A 21,137-nucleotide genomic window follows, 5' to 3' on the forward strand; every position below is an offset into this window, starting at 1 on the left:
TGATTTCTGTAATCCAAGCCACAGATGCAGCAATAGCTATTTCAAAGTAACTAGGATGCTTGCTGTTTTCCAGTTCAGGTTTAACGGTCTGATGTGATGTCATCTTCATCTGGCATATGAGTGTTTAACTTGGGACATATAATCACATACATAGTCAGCTTTCTTATCCTAGGACCTTATGTTCCATCATCGGACTGCACTGAAAAGCAATGCTGTGTATCCATTGCTACTGGTGAAGCAACTGGATTAGCCGCACGTGGCTGTTTTGCTGGAGTTTACTGAGTGCGGTGCTAGTGCCCGGGGCCTTTGTCTCCCCTGAGCTGGAGCAAAACAGATAGTCTTCCTGACGGCAATCTCCATGCCCAGGGTGTAGGAACAGTAACTGTCAAACTGAAGAAATGGAAACTAGAAACAGAACAGAAACTAGAAAATATTTTTTATTGAGACGGTTTATATATAGAACTACTATACTCTATTCACTTGGAACCTATCATATATGCTTCTGGTATGTACAGTGTTGATGTCCAACCCCGTCACCTGCAGCTCTGCTGTCTGGTGGAAAAACGCTATCTGTTATGTGGGGCGTAATGTCGTATGGAGAAGCAGCAGTTTCAGCAGAAGCAGCACCCTGGATGCCAAACAGGGAGTGGCTGTGGTGTTGTGGAAAAAGGGATGGGGCCTGAGGATTGATCTTTGCACTGACTGCTGTTGAAGCAGGGCCTGACCATGTCTTCAGTGGGTTTCTTCTCAGGTGGCATTCCTTCACAGCCAGTTTCAGTGAAAATGCAGCTTTTTTTAGACCAGTACTTCGCTTGCATCGTCTTAACAGGTAGGGATAGTCTCTCTTGAAGTAGGGGTTATGGTAGAAGAGTAACTACAAAATGCAAATGAGAAAAGTTAGTTACCACCATTTCAAAACTGGAAAAGACAGATATGATAGCTAAGAATTAGAATCACTGAAGACTCTCAGGGGCATTTTAAACGTTCCCCATGTGATTAATATGGTATGGCACGATTCTGTTAAGCAATAACCACCCTTGCATTTTTGCCATTTGAGTGTAGCAGAGAAATTTAAGATTTTTAAAAAGCATAAAAACTGGTTTAGAAACCCAAATACCACCAACTTTTGGCCACCCCAGTTGTGACTGACTGGATATCAATCCCACTAACATGTTCTGAGAGGTATTTCATGGGTAGGGGGACTAACATACCTTGCTAAAAGCAGAGACTGCTCCTTTATCAGCTAGAAATTCATCACATGAGGAAGATCTTGTCAAATCCCATTGCATTTTGCAGAATCCATGAAGATGAAGCTGGCGAGTGAAAGTTTTCATGCTATCAATTTCAAAAGTTCGCAGAGGTCCTCTCCTTGTCAGCAGTTCCATTTCGAAGAGTTTTTCCACAATCACTATGCAGTTCCCATCGTCACCCCACCAAATGGACTGAAACTGATTGCTTCCAACAATTTCCCAGAGTTTTTTCAGAAAGGATTGGGGTGACAAGTCATTGGCTTTGCCAGAGCTTTCATCAGAAAAATTAAGATGCACTCTTTTTGTGCAGGGTTCATCACATGAACCTTGAAAAGTGTTTTCTTCTTTTATAGATCCTAGGGCAGCATCCCGAGCTGCTCTTTTATCACCTACTTGAGGAGAAGCTGAGACTGCCAAATCAATGGGCTTGTTTGAAACAGAAACATTTGTTTCCGTTGAAGATGGCTCCATTGAAATTGTTTTTCTAGTTGGACAGAAGTTTCTGTCCATAGCCACTTCCTCGACCAACTGGGCTCTGTCCTGCCAAACAGGGGGATGAAGTGCAGCTGCACCCACCTGTGGCCTAGGGAGTGTGGTGGAAGTTTACCAAATGTCACCATGGTGCCTGTGCTGCGTCACGGTGACATCACAGACCGGTGTCCAACTGCCAGCAAAATGGAGCAGCAACAGACAGAATTTCTAACTAGGCTGCTTTTCATTGGCAGAGCTGCAGATGCCTTCAGTTGAGAGTAAAGAAGTAAATGAAACTATATTTCAGCTTGGTGTGTCCTGAGAGGCGAGCACTAGGAGCTATTCCCCAAGGAAGAAGGGGGAAGACTGCAGTGTTAAGAATAAAAGTGCAGAATTTTAAATTTTAAAACTGCAGAATTGTCATAGACACCGTTTGCACATACACAAATGTCCATACCCTCTTTGCTCTTAAGTTACTGAGATGGTAACTGTAAGGAAATATGATCCAAGGTATTTAAACTACCTAAACCAATAGGCAAAAAGATACCTGTAATTTCCCCAAGGAGCTTTGACATACCAGAATATGCGTCCCTGAGAGTAAGTGTAGTTGCATCCTGCCTACAGAGCATGGCCAATTTAACACACATCTATTTTTCTCACCCTCTACCATTGGTTCCTTCTGACATGAAAAAAAAAAGTGGCTGGGAATGTACCTGTGACAAAAATGGCACCTTCAGCCTATTAATCTCTTAGCTTCCATCTTCAGAGTCATATAGGATCTTAATATTTAAGTGCATATAATTGTAGATAGCAATTATATCTGCTGTTGTTGTTCCAGATCCAATATAGCAGTTGAGCAACACGCTCCATCTATTTTACCTTGAGAATTGCCAATTATGTTCAGAGTTTGGAGTCTTCATATCTGGTGGTAATGTATATGGTAGTAATGGACTTCTGAAATAGCCAATGTGTGTTTCCTCTGCATAATCACAGTCTGTTCATAGCATCAGGGCACAGACTTCTCAGTGTGTCTCATATATCTGGTGTGAGGAGAAGGGAAAAACAGAGTCTTTAACAAGGACTTGAGCAAAAGTCATGCCTTGTTCCTGTAGCAAAGACTCAGGGAACTGTGCTACTGCAATTAAAAAATCTAAAAAATATTGGGGAAAGTCATATAGTCTGAGCCAATGCTTGTCTGCTGGGACTCACTACTTAAATTCTTTAAATTATCAAAGTGATTTATTATTTGACGCAGCCACTTTGCAAAAGGGCTTGGTCACATTTTTACCTCTTCTGCCCTTTGCAGAGCAAATATAACCCTCTTCCAGGAACAGTGCGCTTATCATGATTCTACACTATTTTGATGATGCTTTGTTTATCGGCATTTCATTTAATTCCCAGAGACTTTCAGGAAATAACTTCAATGTTAAGGACATTTGAAAACAGAAACTGACAAAACCAAAATGGGACATATAAAAAATTGTGTTGGGATTAGGATCTTTCCACACAGCTAAGCTGAGCTGGAGTTCCTACTGCATCAGTTTTGGCCTGTCTGTAGCTGGAGGGGTGAAAACAAGAGCTTTTATTCAGGAAAACAAAACAAAACAGACATCAGTTTGGAGTTAATCTAAAACTTTAGCCCAAATCGAGCAGGGAAGAAATGAAGAAAAACCTATCAAATATTAAAAAAAAAAAAATAGGAGAAAACAAATATACAATGTCATGTGAGCTGCGTTAAGCAAATTAAGGGAGGTGTGTGGCAATGAGGGATGATGCTAACCTGCACTACCCGCAGGTCTGTCACTGTGGGGCTGTTTTCTGGCATAAGCCAAAGTTCATAGAATCAGAATGGTTTGGGTTGGAAGGGACCTTAAAGATCACCTAATTCCAACCCCCCTGCCATGGGCAGGGACACCTCCCACCAGACCAGGTTGCCCAAAGCCCCATCCAGCCTGGCCTTGAATGCCTCCATGGATAGGGCATCCACAGCTTCTCTGGGCAACCTGTGCCAGTGCCTCACCACCCTCATAATAAGGAATTTCTTCTTTATATCTAATCTAAATCTACCCTTTTTTCATTTAAAGCCATTACTCCTTGTCCTCCTCCCTGATAAAAAGGTTTTTTTTATTTTTCTTAATTGTCATGCTGTTAAAGAGGGAACGTTATGGGCTGCGATGTGAGGATGTGTCAGGAAGTTGAGGCTGGGGCAGGGGAAGCAGCACAAGTACAGCCCGTGGGAAAGATGTGGTACTGTGGCACAAGCTGGTGGGAACAGAAGTGGGACTGGGAATTTGTTGTGCAGGGTTAAGGTGATCTGATAGGGAGGCAGTTCTGCAAAGAGTCATCCTCTCCGTCTTAATCCTCAGATTCATTATGCTGGATCAGAGGGAAGTCTGGTGGAAATGTGTCCGTGGCCAGACCACCATCCTGTGTAGCAGCCTGCAGTCAGACTGGCTTATGCTACCCAGTAAATCCAACCCCAGGCTTTCAATTTTCCACAGTAATGTAAGACTTGAGTCCTTTGCATATATCTGCATGTGCCCTACGTCTACACTGATCACCCCCAGCTTCTCCTTCACCAGCTTCGTAGCCCTTCTCTGGACACGCTCCAGGGCCTCGATGTCCTTCTTGTAGTGAGGGGCCCAAAGCTGAACACAGCACTTGAGGTGCAGCCTCACCAGAGCAGAGTACAGGGGGACGATCACCTCCCTGCTCCTGCTGGCTGCACTGTCCCTGACACGAGCCAGGATGCCGTTGGCCTTCTTGGCCACCTGGGCACACTGCTGGCTCATGTTCAGGCGAGCATCAACCAGCACCCCCAGATCCTTTTCCTCTGCACAGCTTTCCAGCCACTCTGCCCCAAGCCTGTAGCGTTGCAATATGTAATGAAATCTTCACTGGGCCAGGGAAAACAAGTGATTATAGGTTTCTCCTGGGGAATGAGATCAGACAGAGCAGTTGATTTATAGCCCATGTGGTTGCCTTCGTTGCTGGACTAGTAGATACTATGAGAAGAGAACACGTGCCTCTTTGAGCTCTGTCTTTTTCCCCCTCCAGCTAATGTTATGGAAATTATGCAAGAGTCAATCACTGTAACAGGGTTCAGTTCTAGGTTTATGCAATGTTAATAAGCAAAAAAACAAAAACAAAACAAAACAAAATCCCACACTTCTGCAGAGTTAAAGTTACAGCAACAGCTCAAGCTCTTCAGGAGACCCTGAACAAAGAAATCCCTATGCAATTATGCCCTTACTCTGTACATTCCCAACCCCTCACCTGATAGTCCAGATCAATAGTAATAGTAGGCTTGGAGGTCTTTCTTCTCTGGATTGGTTCCCTTCATTGTCTCTAGATAAGCCGTTCTCTCCTATCTTCAGGGCTGTAGAATCTGCTGATGGTTGCAGAGTCTGTCAATATAGTCTTCTTTACTTTCTTATCTTCCAGTTCAAGCGGGCTCTGTGGCCTTTCTTACTTGTAACTGGGTAAAAGTTCAATAGCCCATGGCCTTAGACTTCAGCAATGTTAGCTACTTGTGCTAAGCATGTGCTATATAAAATTCTTCTCTACAAATAGCATACCAAATCACATATCACTAAAATGGAAGAGTCTTGGGGAAAATGCTGCAAGGCCTCATCATATTTTTTTCAGAGAAACAGAGCAATATTTCTGGACAGAGTTATAAATATGTAGTTTCTGTATTTGTCATGCAATTTGAGTGCTAGTGGATTTTAAAGGCTGCACATCTATGTGCATAGTAGCTAGGCACATAGCTAGGTTTTGCAATAACAGACAACAGTTTCTGGTGCTTTATAACTGCTGTATTTCCTTGGAAGGAAAAAAAGATATTTGGAGACTACCTTTCCTCCCTTTCTTTCCAGTTAAGTATGCCCAGATTTCCAAAATGCTGCTCCTGTCACGGATAGGATAGGATAGTTCATTCAGAAGAGACCTACAAAGATCTTCTAGCCTAACCACCTTAGGGCTAACCAAAAGTTAAAGCATATTATTGAGGGTATTGTCCAAATGCCACTTGAAAACTGACAGACATGAGGCATCAGCCGCCTCACTAGAACACCTGTTCCTTTTTTTGACCACCTGCATGATAAAGAAATTTTTTGTTACATCCAGTCTGAATGTCCCCCTGGCGCAGCTTTGTGCTGTTCCCACACATCCTGTCATTGGTTAGCAGGGAGAAGAGAATGGTGCCTCTGTCTCCATGTCCCCTCCTCAGGAACTGGGATAGAGCAATGAAGTTGCCTCTTAGCCTTCTTTACTGCAAAGTAGACAGCCCAAGTGTTCTCAGCCTCTCCTCATAGGACATAACTTCCAGCCCTTTAACTGGCTTTCTTGCCCTCCTCTGGACACTTTCAAAGATCTTAACAGCCTTTCTATATTGTGGAGCTCAGAGTTGTGCACAATATTCAAAATAAATCACTTGTGGCAAATCCCCAAACTCCTCAACTAAGTGTAGATGCCTGTGTGTCAGCAGCATGTCCCCCTTCCATCAAGAAAGACACTTACCCAGACTGTTTTCCCTCGTGTCTCCAAGGCAGTGGGAGCATGATCCACCTGCCAGCCTGGAGAGACAATACTGTGTAGAACTCTCTTCAGCTGCGGAAATTTCTTAGAAGGGTTTGATCACCGTGAAGCCGTTTCAGAAAACTGACAGCATTTGCTGATGCTGATCTCATGCGAACATGTGAGTCCTGTTTTGTGCTGGTCTCATGTTTGTGCAGCATGTCAAATTGATTGGGCAGAAGAAATGCCAGGGCCTGCTTAAGGAAGGGCTGCTGTATTAATTTTCTCAGTGAGAGGCTTTTTTTTCCTCTTATCTCTTCATTTTCTTTGGTGTGCAGTGACTCTCTTATTTAAGGCTGAATGCTCTTTCAAAACAGAGCCTTATTCACTGGGAGTGTGCCAAGGGTAATCACGGGGGATGCTCAGGAACATCCTCCCCAAGCACTCAGATATCCCAGACTAATAGCAGAGGCAGAGGGGAGGATGGTTTACATTTCTGTGCACAAGACCAAACTCTGAAGTGTTTCGTCCTTCACTGACCAAACAAGACTCTCAAAGAATGCAAAGAAAATTCTCCCTGAATTAAAAATAACTGGGCCAAGTCTGTGGGATTTTGCAGCCAGAGATTGAGCACTCTTTCTATAGCTTCCTCACTGAAAGTGTTGAAAAGCAGCCCCAGCAGATCTGTATGAGTCTCGCGTGGAAAAGCTCAGAGCATAAAACTTGCACAGATCCAATACTGAGCTGAAGTACAGTCCCTGCTCCATGTTGCCTGGAAAGCTCTGTGTAACTGTCCCCCAAGAGACTGTGTGGTTTGGCACCTGGGCCCAGAGCCCTCTGAAAGGTGTTGGTAGCATTAGAGAAGCTCATGTGAAAATCCTTTGAGGGGCTCTGCAAGGCCCCTCTGCAAGGGAACGTGCTGCTGGCGAAGACTAGGTACCCACACTGATCTCAGCATTTTCTTTCTTCCAGGAACTTCGAAGAAATCCCTGTTTGATCATGGATGGAGTTAGCAGATTCGATATTATTCAAGGACAAATAGGTAAGGTTACGTTCCTGTTTAGGAAAAGATTGGCACAAAGCAATAACTTGTGGTTGCTTTGCTGTGTTCTGAGTTCTCGGTGGAAAGGCATGGACCATGGTGCCTGCAGTAAACAAATAATTAGTGTGGGTCACTCCAGACCCCCATGAATCCCCACACAATTTATTGGAGATATTTAGCAGGATTGCCAAATGCAGCAGCTGTTACTTGCAGGAGCTTCAAGTACAAAGGTGAAACACAGTTACGTAGGGTAAGTAGGCACAGCTCCAACATGTGTAGGACTGAATTTTCTTTTCATCCTAATGTCTCCACATGGTCACTCTCAGTGTTGTGTTTTTTTTCTTCCCTTTTTTTTTCTATTGATATTTCTGTCCATCTTCTATGATACTCACCCAGATATGTCTGCACCTCATTGCCAGTTCCATCTTTTTCTCCCAGCTCATAATCATGTTTGTCTTTGTGAGTAGCTCTGTTTTGAGATTAAAATAAATGTCTTCCCATTTCTCACCCCAACTGAGAGGTTTGAAGATTACCTAAACCACTTTCCAGACTGCGGGTCTCAACATGACCACAGAAGATAAGAGGAGTATAAAAGTAGCAAAGGATGGCTTAAGTTGCATCAAGGTTCATTTCTGGTGAATGGTGGTTGGTGTTTTGATGTTTTTGGGGGCAGAGAAGGAAGACAGAAGAATGCTGTTTTCTTTTATCAAGCTGTTTCATAGATGTCTTAGATGTTGAAGTCTGCTCTTCTAAGGAGTTGGTTATGATCCACAACTGTGAATAACTGGCTGAATGTACTGTATTCTTCCCTCCCTTGAGGTGACTGCTGGGTGCTGGCTGCCCTGGGCTCCCTGACAATGCAGAAGAAATTTTTGGAAAATGTTTTACCAAAGGACCAAGGATTCCAGAATGATTATGCTGGGATATTCCATTTCCGGGTATGTATTCTCTGCTGTATTGGTACTGCTGGCGTTTGCCTGGTTGGATTACACAGGGATCCAAACTACAGTCCCAGGTCTTGACATCTTTGCATGCTTTGGTTTTTCAGTGCTAAGAACCAATTCAGAATTTTTCAGAAAATCCCAAGTTTTCTAATGGGTCCTCATGCTCCAGGTGGTACTATCAAACTTCAGGGAATTTGAAGCCCTTTTCTGAAAGTTATGACTAATGCCCATCTCCAGAGGTGCAGCTACCAGCTGTTTGAACCGGTCTGTGTACATGTGTTTTGAAAGACATTCTGAAGTCTGCTTTGATTTGGACGTTTTATTGTTACTGTCAGTGCACCTGTGGTTTTTATCTATTTTTTCATTTTCTATTTTCCAATATACTTCAGTTTTCCCTTTTAGCTGGTGGAGTTTACTTGAAATTACAAATCCTGGGAAACAGATCAGAAGAATGGAGATTTAATTCAGAGAGAGGAGCAAAGCTCTCTAGTAAATTTCACTTTCTACCAACTCTTGAAATTCTCTGAATCTCCTGTGTGAGTGACTGGGATACTGGCAGTCAGGCCCTGGTTTCTTGTGTCTGAGTCAGCCAAGTGTCTTACGGGATTAAAAGCACTTGCCTCCAGAAGCTAAACTGGAGGTAGAGAGAATCAGTATATTCCTTGGCCATTCATCATCCGCCTTTTTTCACAATCTGTTATATGCAGAGAGCTCTGGCACTGGCACTTCTTTGACCCCCTGGAGCTCTCATGGAGCAGCACCAGGAGGATTATCTTGCAGGCAGTCTAAATTTTGCTCTGTTCCTTTGCCCTTCAGAATGCCAGATATTTCTGTCTTGACCCATTTCTAGCAAGCAGAGGTGCTTTTATAGGAGACAAACCAGCTGAAGGGACACCAGACTGCTTAAAACACATTAAAAGGATACAAGATAAATTTTCTTTTATGAGAGCTTTGAAAAGATTAGTTGTGAGCAATCCTTAACTCTTAAGCAATATAAATACTTTACAATATTTGAAAATGTCATCACACCTTCAAATCAATGTCACTTTTTCTGGCTTTCCTCAAGCAGTAAACCCTTGAGGAATCTACTCGGAATGGAAATGCCTTCTCGGCAATGTCTTTCAATTATTCCATCAAAGATATTTTACTGCCATCCACAGGCTAAGCTACCAGTCCTCAGAAGAATCTCAAACAAGACATACTGTATACAAATATACAAATTATAGCTTATATTTTTTTCCTTTCTGGATCTGGAGAACATTGCCTCTCGGTATTACAAAGGGCTGCTCCGGGCTTCCTACACAACACTCAGCAGCAGGAGTTAAGGGTGTTAAGCACTTTATCAGCAGCAGTTAAGATGAGTGACATTTTTGTCTAGGGAATAATTACAGTGACATTATTTCACCAGGAATTAAGTTAGACCCTTGTTTATGCAGGAATCACTTTCTCTGCCACAGAAACTCTGATGCCTCTGAGGCAGGGTGTGCTATGTGTGAGCAAGAAGTGGGCAAGGAGCAGATCAGGCTGGGGAAAAAACAGAAATGTTTCTTAGGAACTACAGGGGATTATGGCAGAATGCATCAATTTAAGGCATGGGGAGCCTTACCAGATCTGGTCTTGTGCTTTTCTAATAGAGCAGCTCATTTTGAGGTTTTTCACTGACCAAAGCTGATGAAATAAAATCATGGTAGACTAAATCTATTGCTAGCTTACTCCCACTCCCACCAGAGTCCTGTGCGTTATTGCAAATAAGAGCTTGGCCTCTTATGATTGAGAATTGTGCTAAGCTATGTTAATCTGCTAATGATTCTGGAAATGGCTCCTTTAGGTCATCCCCATGGGTCTCCTTCCCTGTCTTCTCCATTAAAAGGTTCCATCAGCTGGATCAGCTTGGGGAAACACCTGCTTTGTCCACATGGTGGAGAGACTGCCTGCATCCTCCTCATCTATCAAGGAGATGGATAACACCTCAAAGCAGTCTTTAGTCACTACACTGTCCCTATCCATGACAGCACATATAACAGTCTTAATCGAAACACAGAGAAAGGTTCTAGAAAATCTAGAGACTGAATCTTGATAGAGGCAGGGGAAATCCAAATGCAGCTGAGGTGTGATTGTTCTTTATCCTCCGAAATGTTTGCTGTCACCCAACAATGTTAGCATATTTCCCATACTGACTCTTTCCTCCCGCTGATTGCAGGACCGTTATATCCCCAAATGGCTTTCTCTACCACTAGGAAATGCAGCCACTTGGTAGCTTGTTTAACAACTTAGACCATTAGCCTTCAGTAGTTCAGGAGAGAACTTGCAGATACCCATGCTTTAGATTAGTTCCTGTGCTGCTTCAGGAGGCTGTTGCTTGGCACAAATACAAGCTCTCAAAAGAGGCTTGTTCTTTTCTCTCTTTCACTTTTTCTTCTCTCTCTATTTTTTTTTTTTCAGTTCTGGCAATTTGGAGACTGGCTGGATGTGGTGATAGATGACCGCCTGCCTTTCCTAAATGGGAGCTACCTGTCTGTACACCCTCGAACATCAAATGAATTCTGGCCATCCTTGCTGGAAAAAGCATATGCCAAGTAAATATAGATGGTCTATTTTTCCACACCTTACCAATTGCTTTATATGGTTGGTTTCACTCTCTGATATACACAAATCACACAGGCTTACGCTTGTACATGTTGTGCTGTACTTATGTAAGGAACTGTGGCTGTGTGCAAACACAGGGCCAATATAACCTGGAGATGTAGGTCTCAGGCTGAGGACCTAAATGTACCCTTTACACTCTGGGATATTAGTGTCTGAGAAGTAAAATGAAGAGGGTAATAGCTGGTGACACAATAGGGGCTGGGCTAAAGTAGCTAAAGTAAGGCTCCTCCTTACTTTAAGCAAATTTCTCTGCCTCTGTTTTCCCTTCTATATTTTCCTGTGTTTAAAACTGCAGACTCTGAGCAGGGATTACCTCTGTTTGCAGTCACTAAGAGACCATGCAGGTATTAGAAGCAGGCAACAAGAGGAAGCATGACTGAAGAGCATCCCCAGGCACAGCACATGCACTCCTATGAGTCTCTGATTGGCTGAGGTCCTCAGAGTAATACAAGGTTAATAACAGTTAATAAAGAGATAATGATTAAAAAAAATCCTCTGAGGAGTGAAGGAATCAGAATGTCGTCCCTTAGCGTCTGTAACACTACCCATTATTAAGTATGCTAAATAGAAATTCCCATGCTAGAGGCAGTAGGAAGGGCTGGGATTTGGCAGACATGACCTACATCAAGCTGCTGTAACGTGTGATACAGTAAAGAGGAGCTGAAGAAAAGGCCTAATTATTTTGGCAGATTTGGTCAAGAATAGTAAATGCTAAAGCAGCATTTGAGTGACTCACAAATAGGATGCTTTTTGCCCTAAGAAATCCCAGAAAAGTTGACTCGGGACTCAGTATCAGTTTGCTGCATAAGATTTTAATTACAAAACAAAACAAACCTCTATTAAATCAAATTTGCAAGAGATGCCGTTTATGAGATTCCTACTTCAGAAATTTCTCCCCAGTGCCCATGACAAATTTTTTTCATCCATGTAGGACAAGGACAACTCTTCAGAATACAATTAGCCACAGACTTAATTTGATTACGTGCATTAAATACAGTGTGCATAGTGGGGTTTAACAGCATGATCTACTTGCTCTAAGTACAGCATGTTTCATCTTATTTGGTATCTCAATAAAAAACACATGATAAAAACACAAAACTCTGTTGGCAATATTTAATTATTGCCCTATTATTGCACTCTAGCAGAATGATTTGGGAACAGTACTGAAAACTTTTTTTCTATCTTGCATCGGGAATATATGCTAATGCCTTCTTCCTAGTTCCCATTTGCAAATGGAATACTGGTCATTTTTGCAAAGAGTCATGACAAAGTATTATGTAGGAACTAACAGTTCACCTCCATTTAGCTGAAACATCCATTTAGACTAGTCGTGTTTGGCTCTTTTCTAGTTTAGAAGAGAGAAACAGGATACTTCAGGATGAGACTCAGCTCATCTCCCTAAAATGTCTCTATCAGCATGAGATGCACCTTATTATTTCCCACTACCCATAATGACTGTAGACAGCTGCCTCAGATATGGGTGAATGCATAGGAAAAAGTCCCTCTGCCTCATTCATCCTACAGGGCATGTGTTTTGTCTGGGCATCTATTTCAGTTATGTTTCCTTTCATTCCCTGGCCTCAATGTCTCTATTCATTACCTGACCCTAAGGTCTCTGTCTCCACTATGATCACTGCACCAATGCACGTGTCCATTTTGTAAGCCATAACTGTGCGTTGTTTATCAAAACATGGTGTAAGGACTACTTTTTTGTTTTCAGATTGCGGGGCTCCTACCAGAACTTGCACGGAGGCTACATTTCTGATGCTTTAGTAGACTTCACAGGTGGAGTCCAAGTTCAGTTTTCATTAAAGAACCCCCCTCCTGATCTGGAGGAGATACTGAAAGCTGCTGGCAAATCTCAGTGTATGATGGGGTGTAGCACCTCAGGACAGGTGAGTTGCAAGGCCAGGAGCACACCTTTCTTGGCTTACTATGTTTGCATTAAGGTTACTCTTTTTAGTGAAGAAGGAAGTCCACAATCTCTCTGAGCAATAGTCACAGCTCACGGATGCCTGGATCTTGGTAACAAAAAGTAAATATGCAGTATCGAATGTAAAGGCTTCTGGCTAGATAGATTGAATGTGGATGAGAGATGTGGATGGAGGGAAGCCACATAGCCCTCTCTGAAGGGCCTTCCTCCTATTTTGGCCTTGATAAGATTAATCACACAGCCCTTTCTGGGCTGTGTGGCTTCTCTCCTGGTTAAATCCACTGTGATAGAGTAGTGTCCTCTTGCAGCAGGGCTGATTTGGGCCTCAAAGCTTTGTGACTGAGTCTAGCAAAGCCAAAATGTGCCTGTCTTCTGTGAGAGTATGCTATTACCACATTGTGATTTTCAGGGTACTGATATTAATACTGAGAAGTTGCAAAAGACTTTGTAATATTCAGTAAGTAAGTATCTCACTAAAAGAGTGTCAAGGGGTTATATAACATGTCAGGGAAGACTGCAAAGCATGTAATATTGCTTCTGTATCGACTGGTTTATCAGGACACAAAGATTGCCTATTGCAAGCTAGTCAAGGACTAGCCCCTCAGGTCGGGTTGCTGATGCTGGGCTGTAGATAGCAGTGAAATTCTGGAGCTCTAATCCTCCCAGAAGCCCAGTTCAGCTCATCTTGCAGTTGCACTGTCTCTGTAGCATTAAAGAATTTGCAAAGAACACTTGTACTTTTGCTAAATTGACTCGATTGCTTATAGCTACAGTGGGAACAGTCACATTTCTCTGGAGCCAGTACATCTGAGATACTGCTGTAGTCAAAACCAAATCTCTTTTGCTGCCATGCCAAATGCAAGTTCTGGGAGTGTGGCAGAGAGCTAATAGCTGTACTTTCACCCTTTTGCAGCTGAGGAACAGAGAAATGAGGAATGGAATTGTACAGGGTCATGCCTACACTGTCACAGGAGCAGTGAAGGTAAGATTGCAAACTTGTTCCTGCCTGGTAGTCTCATACTGGTGGTCCACCACTGGGATGTGGAAGGCAGTCACACTGCTGTTCCATTCAGAGTAATTAATCCCTCCTTTTAGGAGAGATTTCTGAAAGCATGTAGTTGAAATTTCAGGAGATGGAGGGTTTCTTGCACAATGGGAAGAGTGAGGGTATCAGAACTGTATAATTTTTCCTAATGAGAAGGTTCTGGCTCACCCCAAGTCAGAGGGTGGAAGGATCCCAAATCCTGTTGGAGAATGGAGCAGGCTGTTTTAGGTTCCTGCTACTCATGATCTGTGCAGAAAGGAGAAACAGTCTTTGCCCCACCTTATAGGAGTGCCAAGGCGTCCAGTGGGATGTCCTGCAGGAAAATGTTTAGAGGCTGACCTGGAGGTTGAACATTTGCATCTGCAAGAGAGTTGCTATGACATCTGTTTCCAGTACTGCCTGTGTGCATAAGGGTAGCCAAAAACAAAAGGTGTGCTTCTTCTTTCCACTTCTGCCATTTCAGCTTCACTGTGAGTTTCTGGCTTAAACCACTGACAACAAGAGGAGAAAGGCACCAGAAGCTCCAGCTTTTGGAAACTGCAATACTGTAGATACAGAGACACAGATTCAGTTTATTATCATCTGTCCGTATTGATTGTCAACATTTGCATCAGGCAGTCTGGTGGTCTAGACACCCAAAGTCTCTGCCTTTGCTAGGCAACAGCCTTAGATGTGCAGAACTAGACACTAGAGGTGTTGAATTCATGCAGTGTTGCAGGAATGCTGCCACTTCTGTCTGTGTCAGCCCACTGCTATTCACTGTCCTTGGGAAACCAACAACTTTCCACACATCATTCCTCTACAAGCAGCAAAAGGCACTGACTTTTAGCTGCAGTTAAATCAGGACCCCAAATTATAGAGGACACATTTTATTACCCATCTCTTCAATGAATATCGTGATAGTGAAAAGTTGTGACTGAGCTTGTTTTTCTTGCCTCTTTACAGATACGCTACAAGAATGGCTGGGAACATATCATCAGAATCTGGAATCCATGGGGCCATGGAGAGTGGAAGGGGGCCTGGAGTGACAAGTATGGCCTTAAAGCTTTCATCTCCTAAGACAAATCACTCTTGTGTAGGCTTATTATAAAGGAGCTCTGCCTCACACCCATAATAATGAAACAGGCAGTTCCAAATCAATTCATTATAAGCTCTATTTCCAGCTGCAAAGCCACTGCTCACAGAAATCCAGTTGAAAGAAAACTAATGCAGCATTTGTGTTATATGTGCTTGTCGCTAGGCCTAGCTCAGGTATCCCTTTTTGTCTGAGTGCATTTTTCCCAGTGGGTAATTCCAGATAGGTCATGGATAAGAGACTTGTTACTACCTGGAGTAAGGTCTGATCATGCATCTAGACAGTGTCTGGCTGCTTCTGTTGAATACTCCTGCAGCAATCATCCATCTGCCTTCATGCTCCTCCTGCCCTCCCATGAGTCCATCTCTGGGAGGAGGGTGGTTAGCAGAGTCCATGAGAGTAGGGCAGCACTGTTAAGTGGTATTAAACACAGACAGACAAAAAGGGTCTTTGGCTATTGCAAAGGCAAAGTGCCACTGGTTGGCTTGAACTGATGTTTTGGATCCTGCGTTCAGCTTTAGACATGTAAGGGACACTTTCCTGCTATGTGTACAAACTTACTTCTCTTCCCCAGAGGAAGACTTGCAACAATTTTCTGTAAATGAATAAATGTTAGTTTGGCTGGTGGAGCTGTGTCAGTGTTATTCTGACTAGAGAGATATACAGGTATTACACTTAGGTGATTTAATAGCATCACACCTCTCCTTGTTGCTAGGACCACTCGTGACTTCTCTACTGAGAAAGGTCAGGCTAACATCCAGGTGTCTGGATGGGTTGGCAGGTGGTACAGACATGTTCAAGGCTGGGATGATAGGCAGCATCCTCCCGTTTTTGAAAGCTTACTATAATCCTAACTGTAGTTGAGAAGTCAGTGGAGCACATTCATAGGTAAGCTGCATGGGTCAAATTATTGATTCATGCTCTGTTTATTTGTCTTACATTCAGCAGAAAGTACAATTATCACTTAATTATAAACATGCTGCTAGGAAACAACACATTTAATTGGCTAATGTGCCCTCTGCACGTTGATGTAATATCAGCACTTAGGAACATTAAGGCTTGGTACCTCGCTAACCTCTTCAGTGTGGGGACAGGCGACCAGTGCTCTGAGGGCAGAGGTAGGATTCCCCATCCTAGGACGGGTTACTAAGGGCCAGGTACAGCAAAGGTGCAGTGCTTCATTTGCTGGCCTTGGCTATGAAATTGTTGAGCACAGTCCTGTTCCCAGTGTGCAGTTCGCTTACCCCTCTTGATCCCTCTCAACTTGATAGGCTGGGTAGAGGAATGGACTGGCTGGAGAGATGGAAACTCGTGCCTCTCACAACGCTTTGTTGATTTGTTCCTGTTCACAGTTCTCCAGAGTGGAACCATGTTGAGCCTCAAATCAAGGAAGACCTCTGCAGAAACAAAGATGATGGAGAATTCTGGTAATTCCCTACCAATCCTTCTGTCCACCAGGCTTTCTGTTTGCATTCATTATGAAAGGTCATTTAGGCATTTTTTTCTCTGCTCTTATTGACGGGTCAAAGCACCTCTGTGTTAATTGCGTGCAGACAGAAAATTGGAGGTTGTCCTGATCCAATGGTCTCAGAAGAAACGAGATTTGGAGAAGTGAAACCAGCCAATATTATGCAGCAAACTGATGAAGAAAATGAAGTAAACGAAGTGAAAATCCAGCTCACTGAGACCTAGTCCTTTTGTCACACTTTCCTTCCCCCTAAAGTGGCCAGCTTGAACTTCAGCTGCTCAGAGGGATAGGTGGCTGAGCAGGTCTTAGAGCTTACGCACTTGACTGCTCTGCAGGTGCTTGTGGCTTTTCACAGCCTCTGAATACTCTGAGGTCCAGTTTAGCTATGGGTCAGACATGCTTTAGAAGACCTATTATTCTTCAGAAAGTCCACGCTTACCCTGTGAGGCTCTGGGGAATGCAGGGGAACAGCAGGCTGGGCCGAGATGGACACTTAAGGCTTGAGCAGAGCATTGAAGGCAGGACAGGATGTCACAGAGGACCAGAGCATAGCAGAGTTGTGCTGGAGATAGTGGGACTCCACCTAGGCACTGCTAAACATGTCCTGTAATTTCACTGGGGGTTTAGGTGTAGTTAGGGCAGTCCAAACACACTGAGGGCTTGGCTACGCTGTGCAGTACTGCTCTAACCTTACTTGGAGACATAGGGGGTGAACATGAGTATCTCACTGGTGCCTCAGACTGAAAGGTAAGGTTTTCTCCGTCTTTGCAGGATGTCCTGTGAAGACTTTTGTGAGCAGTTTTCCTGGCTGTGTATATGTAACAGCACCCCAACGTTCCTGGACTTTGGAGATCAGCGCAGCACGACATGGTCCGTGGACAGGCACATCGACCAGTGGAGTAATTCACTCTCCACAGGCAGGAACAACTCTTCCCTCGGTAATAAATGTTTACTGCAGTCACCCAGTCCTCTCCTCCTCTGCACTAGGTGATTACACTGAAACATTCAATGAGAATCAAATAGCAGAGATATTGATTGCCAGTTATTAAGGCCTGCTCTTTCCCATTACACCACCTATTAGCTTTAGAGACAGAAATAAAGCAGCAGCACTTGCTGCTGAGTTAAAAAAGAGGGCTTGTGATTTAGAGACCCTAAACTCTTTAAATCAAAATGTACATCAATATTCTTTCAGCTAGTTTCAGCAGGTGCTACGGGGACCTCACCCCTCACTCTGCTACAGCAAATAGGTGGCTGGTTTCCCAGAACAAGAAATACTCTGAAATTGAATGAATATGAGCTGAAAGAATTGTGCTACAAAACTCCGTTTTTAAAGGTAGAAAGTCCATTGACCAGAAAAGACCTCGTTTATTTTATTGGGGTGCATTAAACACAGCATAGCCAACCAGTCAAAAGAGATGAGCAATGGTGCAGCCTGATCTTCAATATTGTGCACAGCTCTGGGCTCCACAATATAAAAAGGCTGTTAAGACCCTTGAAAATGTCCAGAGGAGGGCAACAAAGCTGATAAAAGGGCTTGTATTGCCTTTCACGTGTCCTGTGAGGAGAGGCTGAGGACATTTGGGTTATCTAGTTTGCAGAAAAGGAGGCTAAGAGGCAACCTCATTGCTCTCTCCAACTTCCTGAGGAAGGGAAATGGAGATAGAGACACAAATCTCTTCTCTCTGCTAACAGGGTGCATGGGAACAGCACAAAGCTGTGCCAGGGAAGGTTCAGGTGGATATAATGAAAAATTTCTGTACTAGGAGATTGCTTAAACAGTGGAACAGGCATCCTAGTGAGGTGGTTGATGCCCCTTTCAGTTTTCAAGAGCCATTTGGATAATGCCCTCCATGCTCTACTTTAACTTTTGGTTAAAACATATTTTTGACTTGAAGTGGTTAGGCAGTTAGATTAGATGATCTTTGTAGGTCCCTTCCAAGGGAAGTATTCTAATTCTAGTTCTAACTGCTTCTCCAAGTACTCTTCTGGCACTGGAAGCTCTAACTATTACTATGGTTTTTTTTATATTACTTTTTTCTGCTGCATCACATTCAGGCTCTGTTTCTAATATAAAATGGCAGCATATGGTCTGTGATGGAGCTACTTTTTTTCTGCAGTGCTGATCCCTGACTTAGCAGCAAACAGGTTTTGTCTTACAGGTTTCTGCCTCCTCATCTTCACTGCCATCTCCAAGTGGTGATTATAAACCATGGCGTGTGCTGCAGCACACCAGAGGCACTGGGACTGAGCGAGAAGGTGCAGGGCCTGAACTTGAGAGCATGTGGGCAGAACAATTTTCCTTGGAGCTGTTTTGCCACCAGCCGTCTACTAGAGTTACTGCCCAAGTACAATTTTGGGCTAAAATATAGCTTTCAAGGCCACTGAACACAGCTTAAAGCCTAGACCAATTTAAGCAGATATTGTGCACAGCTCAGTTTGCACATTTCACTTCTTGTCAGGGATGCTTCTTGTTAATCAAAACCTTGGCCAAGAAGAAGCCTTTTCATTCTGGTCCTTGTCCCTCTGTCTTCTCCATCATAAACACCGGCAGGAAGGAAAGGGAGGATAGTTTTGGATCATTTCGTCTTTTTCTTTTATGTGCTTATGATCTCCAAGACACGATACTTTTCAGCTCAGCCACCAGGTCAGCCAGGTGATTAAAAAAATCACTCTTTTCCTGCCTTGAGGAAAGTGTACCATGTAAGTGAAACAGGTATGTGGGTGAGAAATCTGCCTGGCATTTATCACTTTGCCAGAGATTTCTAAAATGATTAATGGGCAATTAGTTTAACTCCAGATGCCTCAACTCCTACTGATAATATAGAGACTGTAGTGCTCTGTCGCACTGAAAGCATCTTGGAGCAGCTACCTCTTCCTCTGGGTGTATATAAGCAAGATCTAACACAACAGGCTACTACTGGGATATCTGCGTGTCTGCTACTAATCTAATAACACTTCCTCAGCAGGTGCAGTTTCAAAGAACTCTAAGTATTACTTTGAAGTGACAAGTAATGCCCCCAAAAGCTATAATGTGGTCATTTCACTCATGCAAAAACATGCTGAGGGTATGCAGGATGCACAGACATTGAGGATTGGCTTTTCGATCACAAAGGTAAGCACAATCAGGTATAATACAGACACTGTTTTTTTCTGTGTGGGTTATTGTATCTGTACATGTAAATGAAAGACTAAATTGCCTTTTGGGCTGTTAAAGGAGAGCAGTCAGTATTGGAGTGAATTTCTGGATGCTTTCTTTATTAGGAAGACATAGGAAAAGTAGGGCTAAGCAGGCTTAATTTCCTTTATTCATATCTTGAGAAGGAAATTTGAATTTTCAGTTTTGTTGCATCCTAAAATACCCCTAGGAAACTCAGAGGATCCACAGGTTGCACAAGATACTAGGGCAGTAACCTCTGTGTCCAGCGGTGCTAGTGACTTGCCTTGCTAGTCCAGCAAAATGCCTGGCAGCCAGCACAAACCCCAGGGCAGTACTCCAACTCAAGCAGAACAGAGAATGGGCTCTTGTTCCCCCAAATGGGCATCACAGAAATGCGGCGCAAAACCCATTTGCAAAACATTTGGGAAAGCTTTGCTCAAGAGCAATGCAGAGCCAATCTAGTCAGATACATGGGACCTCCAACTAAAATTTCCCCCTTTTTTTCTTGGTGACTGTCTAGGCATGTGCCAGTTCAAGGACAATTACTGTCAGAGTATTACCAAGCTTACTGAAAGTGTAGTTGCTAGTAGAGATGGCTGCTAGCATTTTTCCAAAGCATTTTTGTTCTTGTCTTAGGGAGATTGGGAGGAGTTATTCTTAACCTGAAGAATAAAAGGAAGCAAAGATTTCTTTGATCCTAACTTCACATTCGCCCGAACTTCACAATTCTCCTGATCACTGGAGAGGTTTGCCCTTGTCCCAGACTTTGAATTATTGATGCCCTGAGTTTAACAGTTCATCAGAGGAAGGAAGAGCATGGCTTTGTAGCTCATAAAAACGGTATCTGATATCTGATGAGAAATACAAAATGTAATAAAATGACCATTCTTTCAGGGATTGGAACTCATTATCCTTATTCAAGAAGATCCTCTGGTGCAGATATCAGCCCTGCAGGATGCTGTGGTGCTCAAAAAGAGCAGCTGCTCCCAGTACATGGGGAACTTGCTCCTTCCAGCATCCTCATCAGCTACCCCAACAGTCACCAGACATGGAGGCCCCTGACTGCTCTAGTCTGGTGCATGCTCATCTTGATTAGTCACCCATTTTGACAGAAAGGACTCTCACTGAGTAGTCGTGGCATAGTTTGGGGTCCCTTGGGAAGGGGGTTTTGTTTAATCAGTAGACCAGGAGATCGATTTGGTTCTTGCTTTGTGTTTAAAACTTGCTTTTTATCTTTTTTTTTTTTTTTCACCTCTAATTGATGCTCAGGTATGTTCATTTCATTATCTTTTTTTCTTCCTTGGTGCATTCCCAAGGTCAGATGAAATTTGATGAGTATGTCGAGGCTGGATGACATGACCTCTGTGGGGTGTCAGCCCCTGGCTCACCTCGTGCACAGGTTGGGCTTCTGGTCCCAGGTCGTCTCCCATGCAGGAGCTGGAAGGCAAGGTCAGGACAGGTGATTACCAGGGACACCAGCATTACTCTGGAGCAGCTGGTCAGTGAAAGGGGACTGTCATGCTGCCCTGTCACCGCATGTCTTTCAGTATTGTAATGAGATTGGTAGAAATGCACAGAGCAGATTATA

The 21,137-nt window shown here is 43.4% G+C and overlaps 2 protein-coding genes across 3 annotated transcripts in view; one reads left to right on the forward strand and one right to left on the reverse strand.

Moving 5' to 3' along the window:
- The window catches only part of CAPN13 (calpain 13), a 74,414-nt gene that overhangs the window by 30,241 nt on the left and 23,036 nt on the right, over positions 1-21,137 (forward strand). The window contains exons 5-13 of the mRNA XM_083831236.1: positions 7,212-7,281; positions 8,101-8,219; positions 10,668-10,801; positions 12,592-12,766; positions 13,718-13,786; positions 14,795-14,880; positions 16,277-16,351; positions 17,164-17,330; positions 19,356-19,504. Of these exons, the coding sequence (XP_083687362.1) occupies positions 7,212-7,281; positions 8,101-8,219; positions 10,668-10,801; positions 12,592-12,766; positions 13,718-13,786; positions 14,795-14,880; positions 16,277-16,351; positions 17,164-17,330; positions 19,356-19,504 (1,044 nt within the window). The remainder of the gene's footprint in view (positions 1-7,211; positions 7,282-8,100; positions 8,220-10,667; positions 10,802-12,591; positions 12,767-13,717; positions 13,787-14,794; positions 14,881-16,276; positions 16,352-17,163; positions 17,331-19,355; positions 19,505-21,137) is intronic.
- LOC310897539 (heat shock transcription factor, Y-linked-like) lies at positions 420-6,496 on the reverse strand. 2 transcript variants are annotated; one of them, XM_083831252.1, is made up of 4 exons: positions 6,243-6,496; positions 4,998-5,112; positions 1,212-2,761; positions 420-874 (listed from the first exon to the last, which is right to left on the reverse strand). In XM_083831252.1, exons 3-4 carry the CDS (start codon positions 1,758-1,760, stop codon positions 491-493), a joined length of 933 nt encoding a protein of 310 aa, XP_083687378.1. In that variant the 5' UTR covers positions 1,761-2,761; positions 4,998-5,112; positions 6,243-6,496; the 3' UTR covers positions 420-490. The 2 variants fall into 2 exon arrangements, with proteins under 2 accessions (XP_083687378.1, XP_083687379.1); XM_083831253.1 differs by lacking the exon at positions 6,243-6,496 and having other exon boundaries at positions 4,998-5,116.

This window comes from Anser anser, assembly GCF_964211835.1.
Source record: "Anser anser genome assembly, chromosome: 3".
NCBI classification, from domain to species: Eukaryota; Metazoa; Chordata; class Aves; order Anseriformes; family Anatidae; genus Anser; species Anser anser.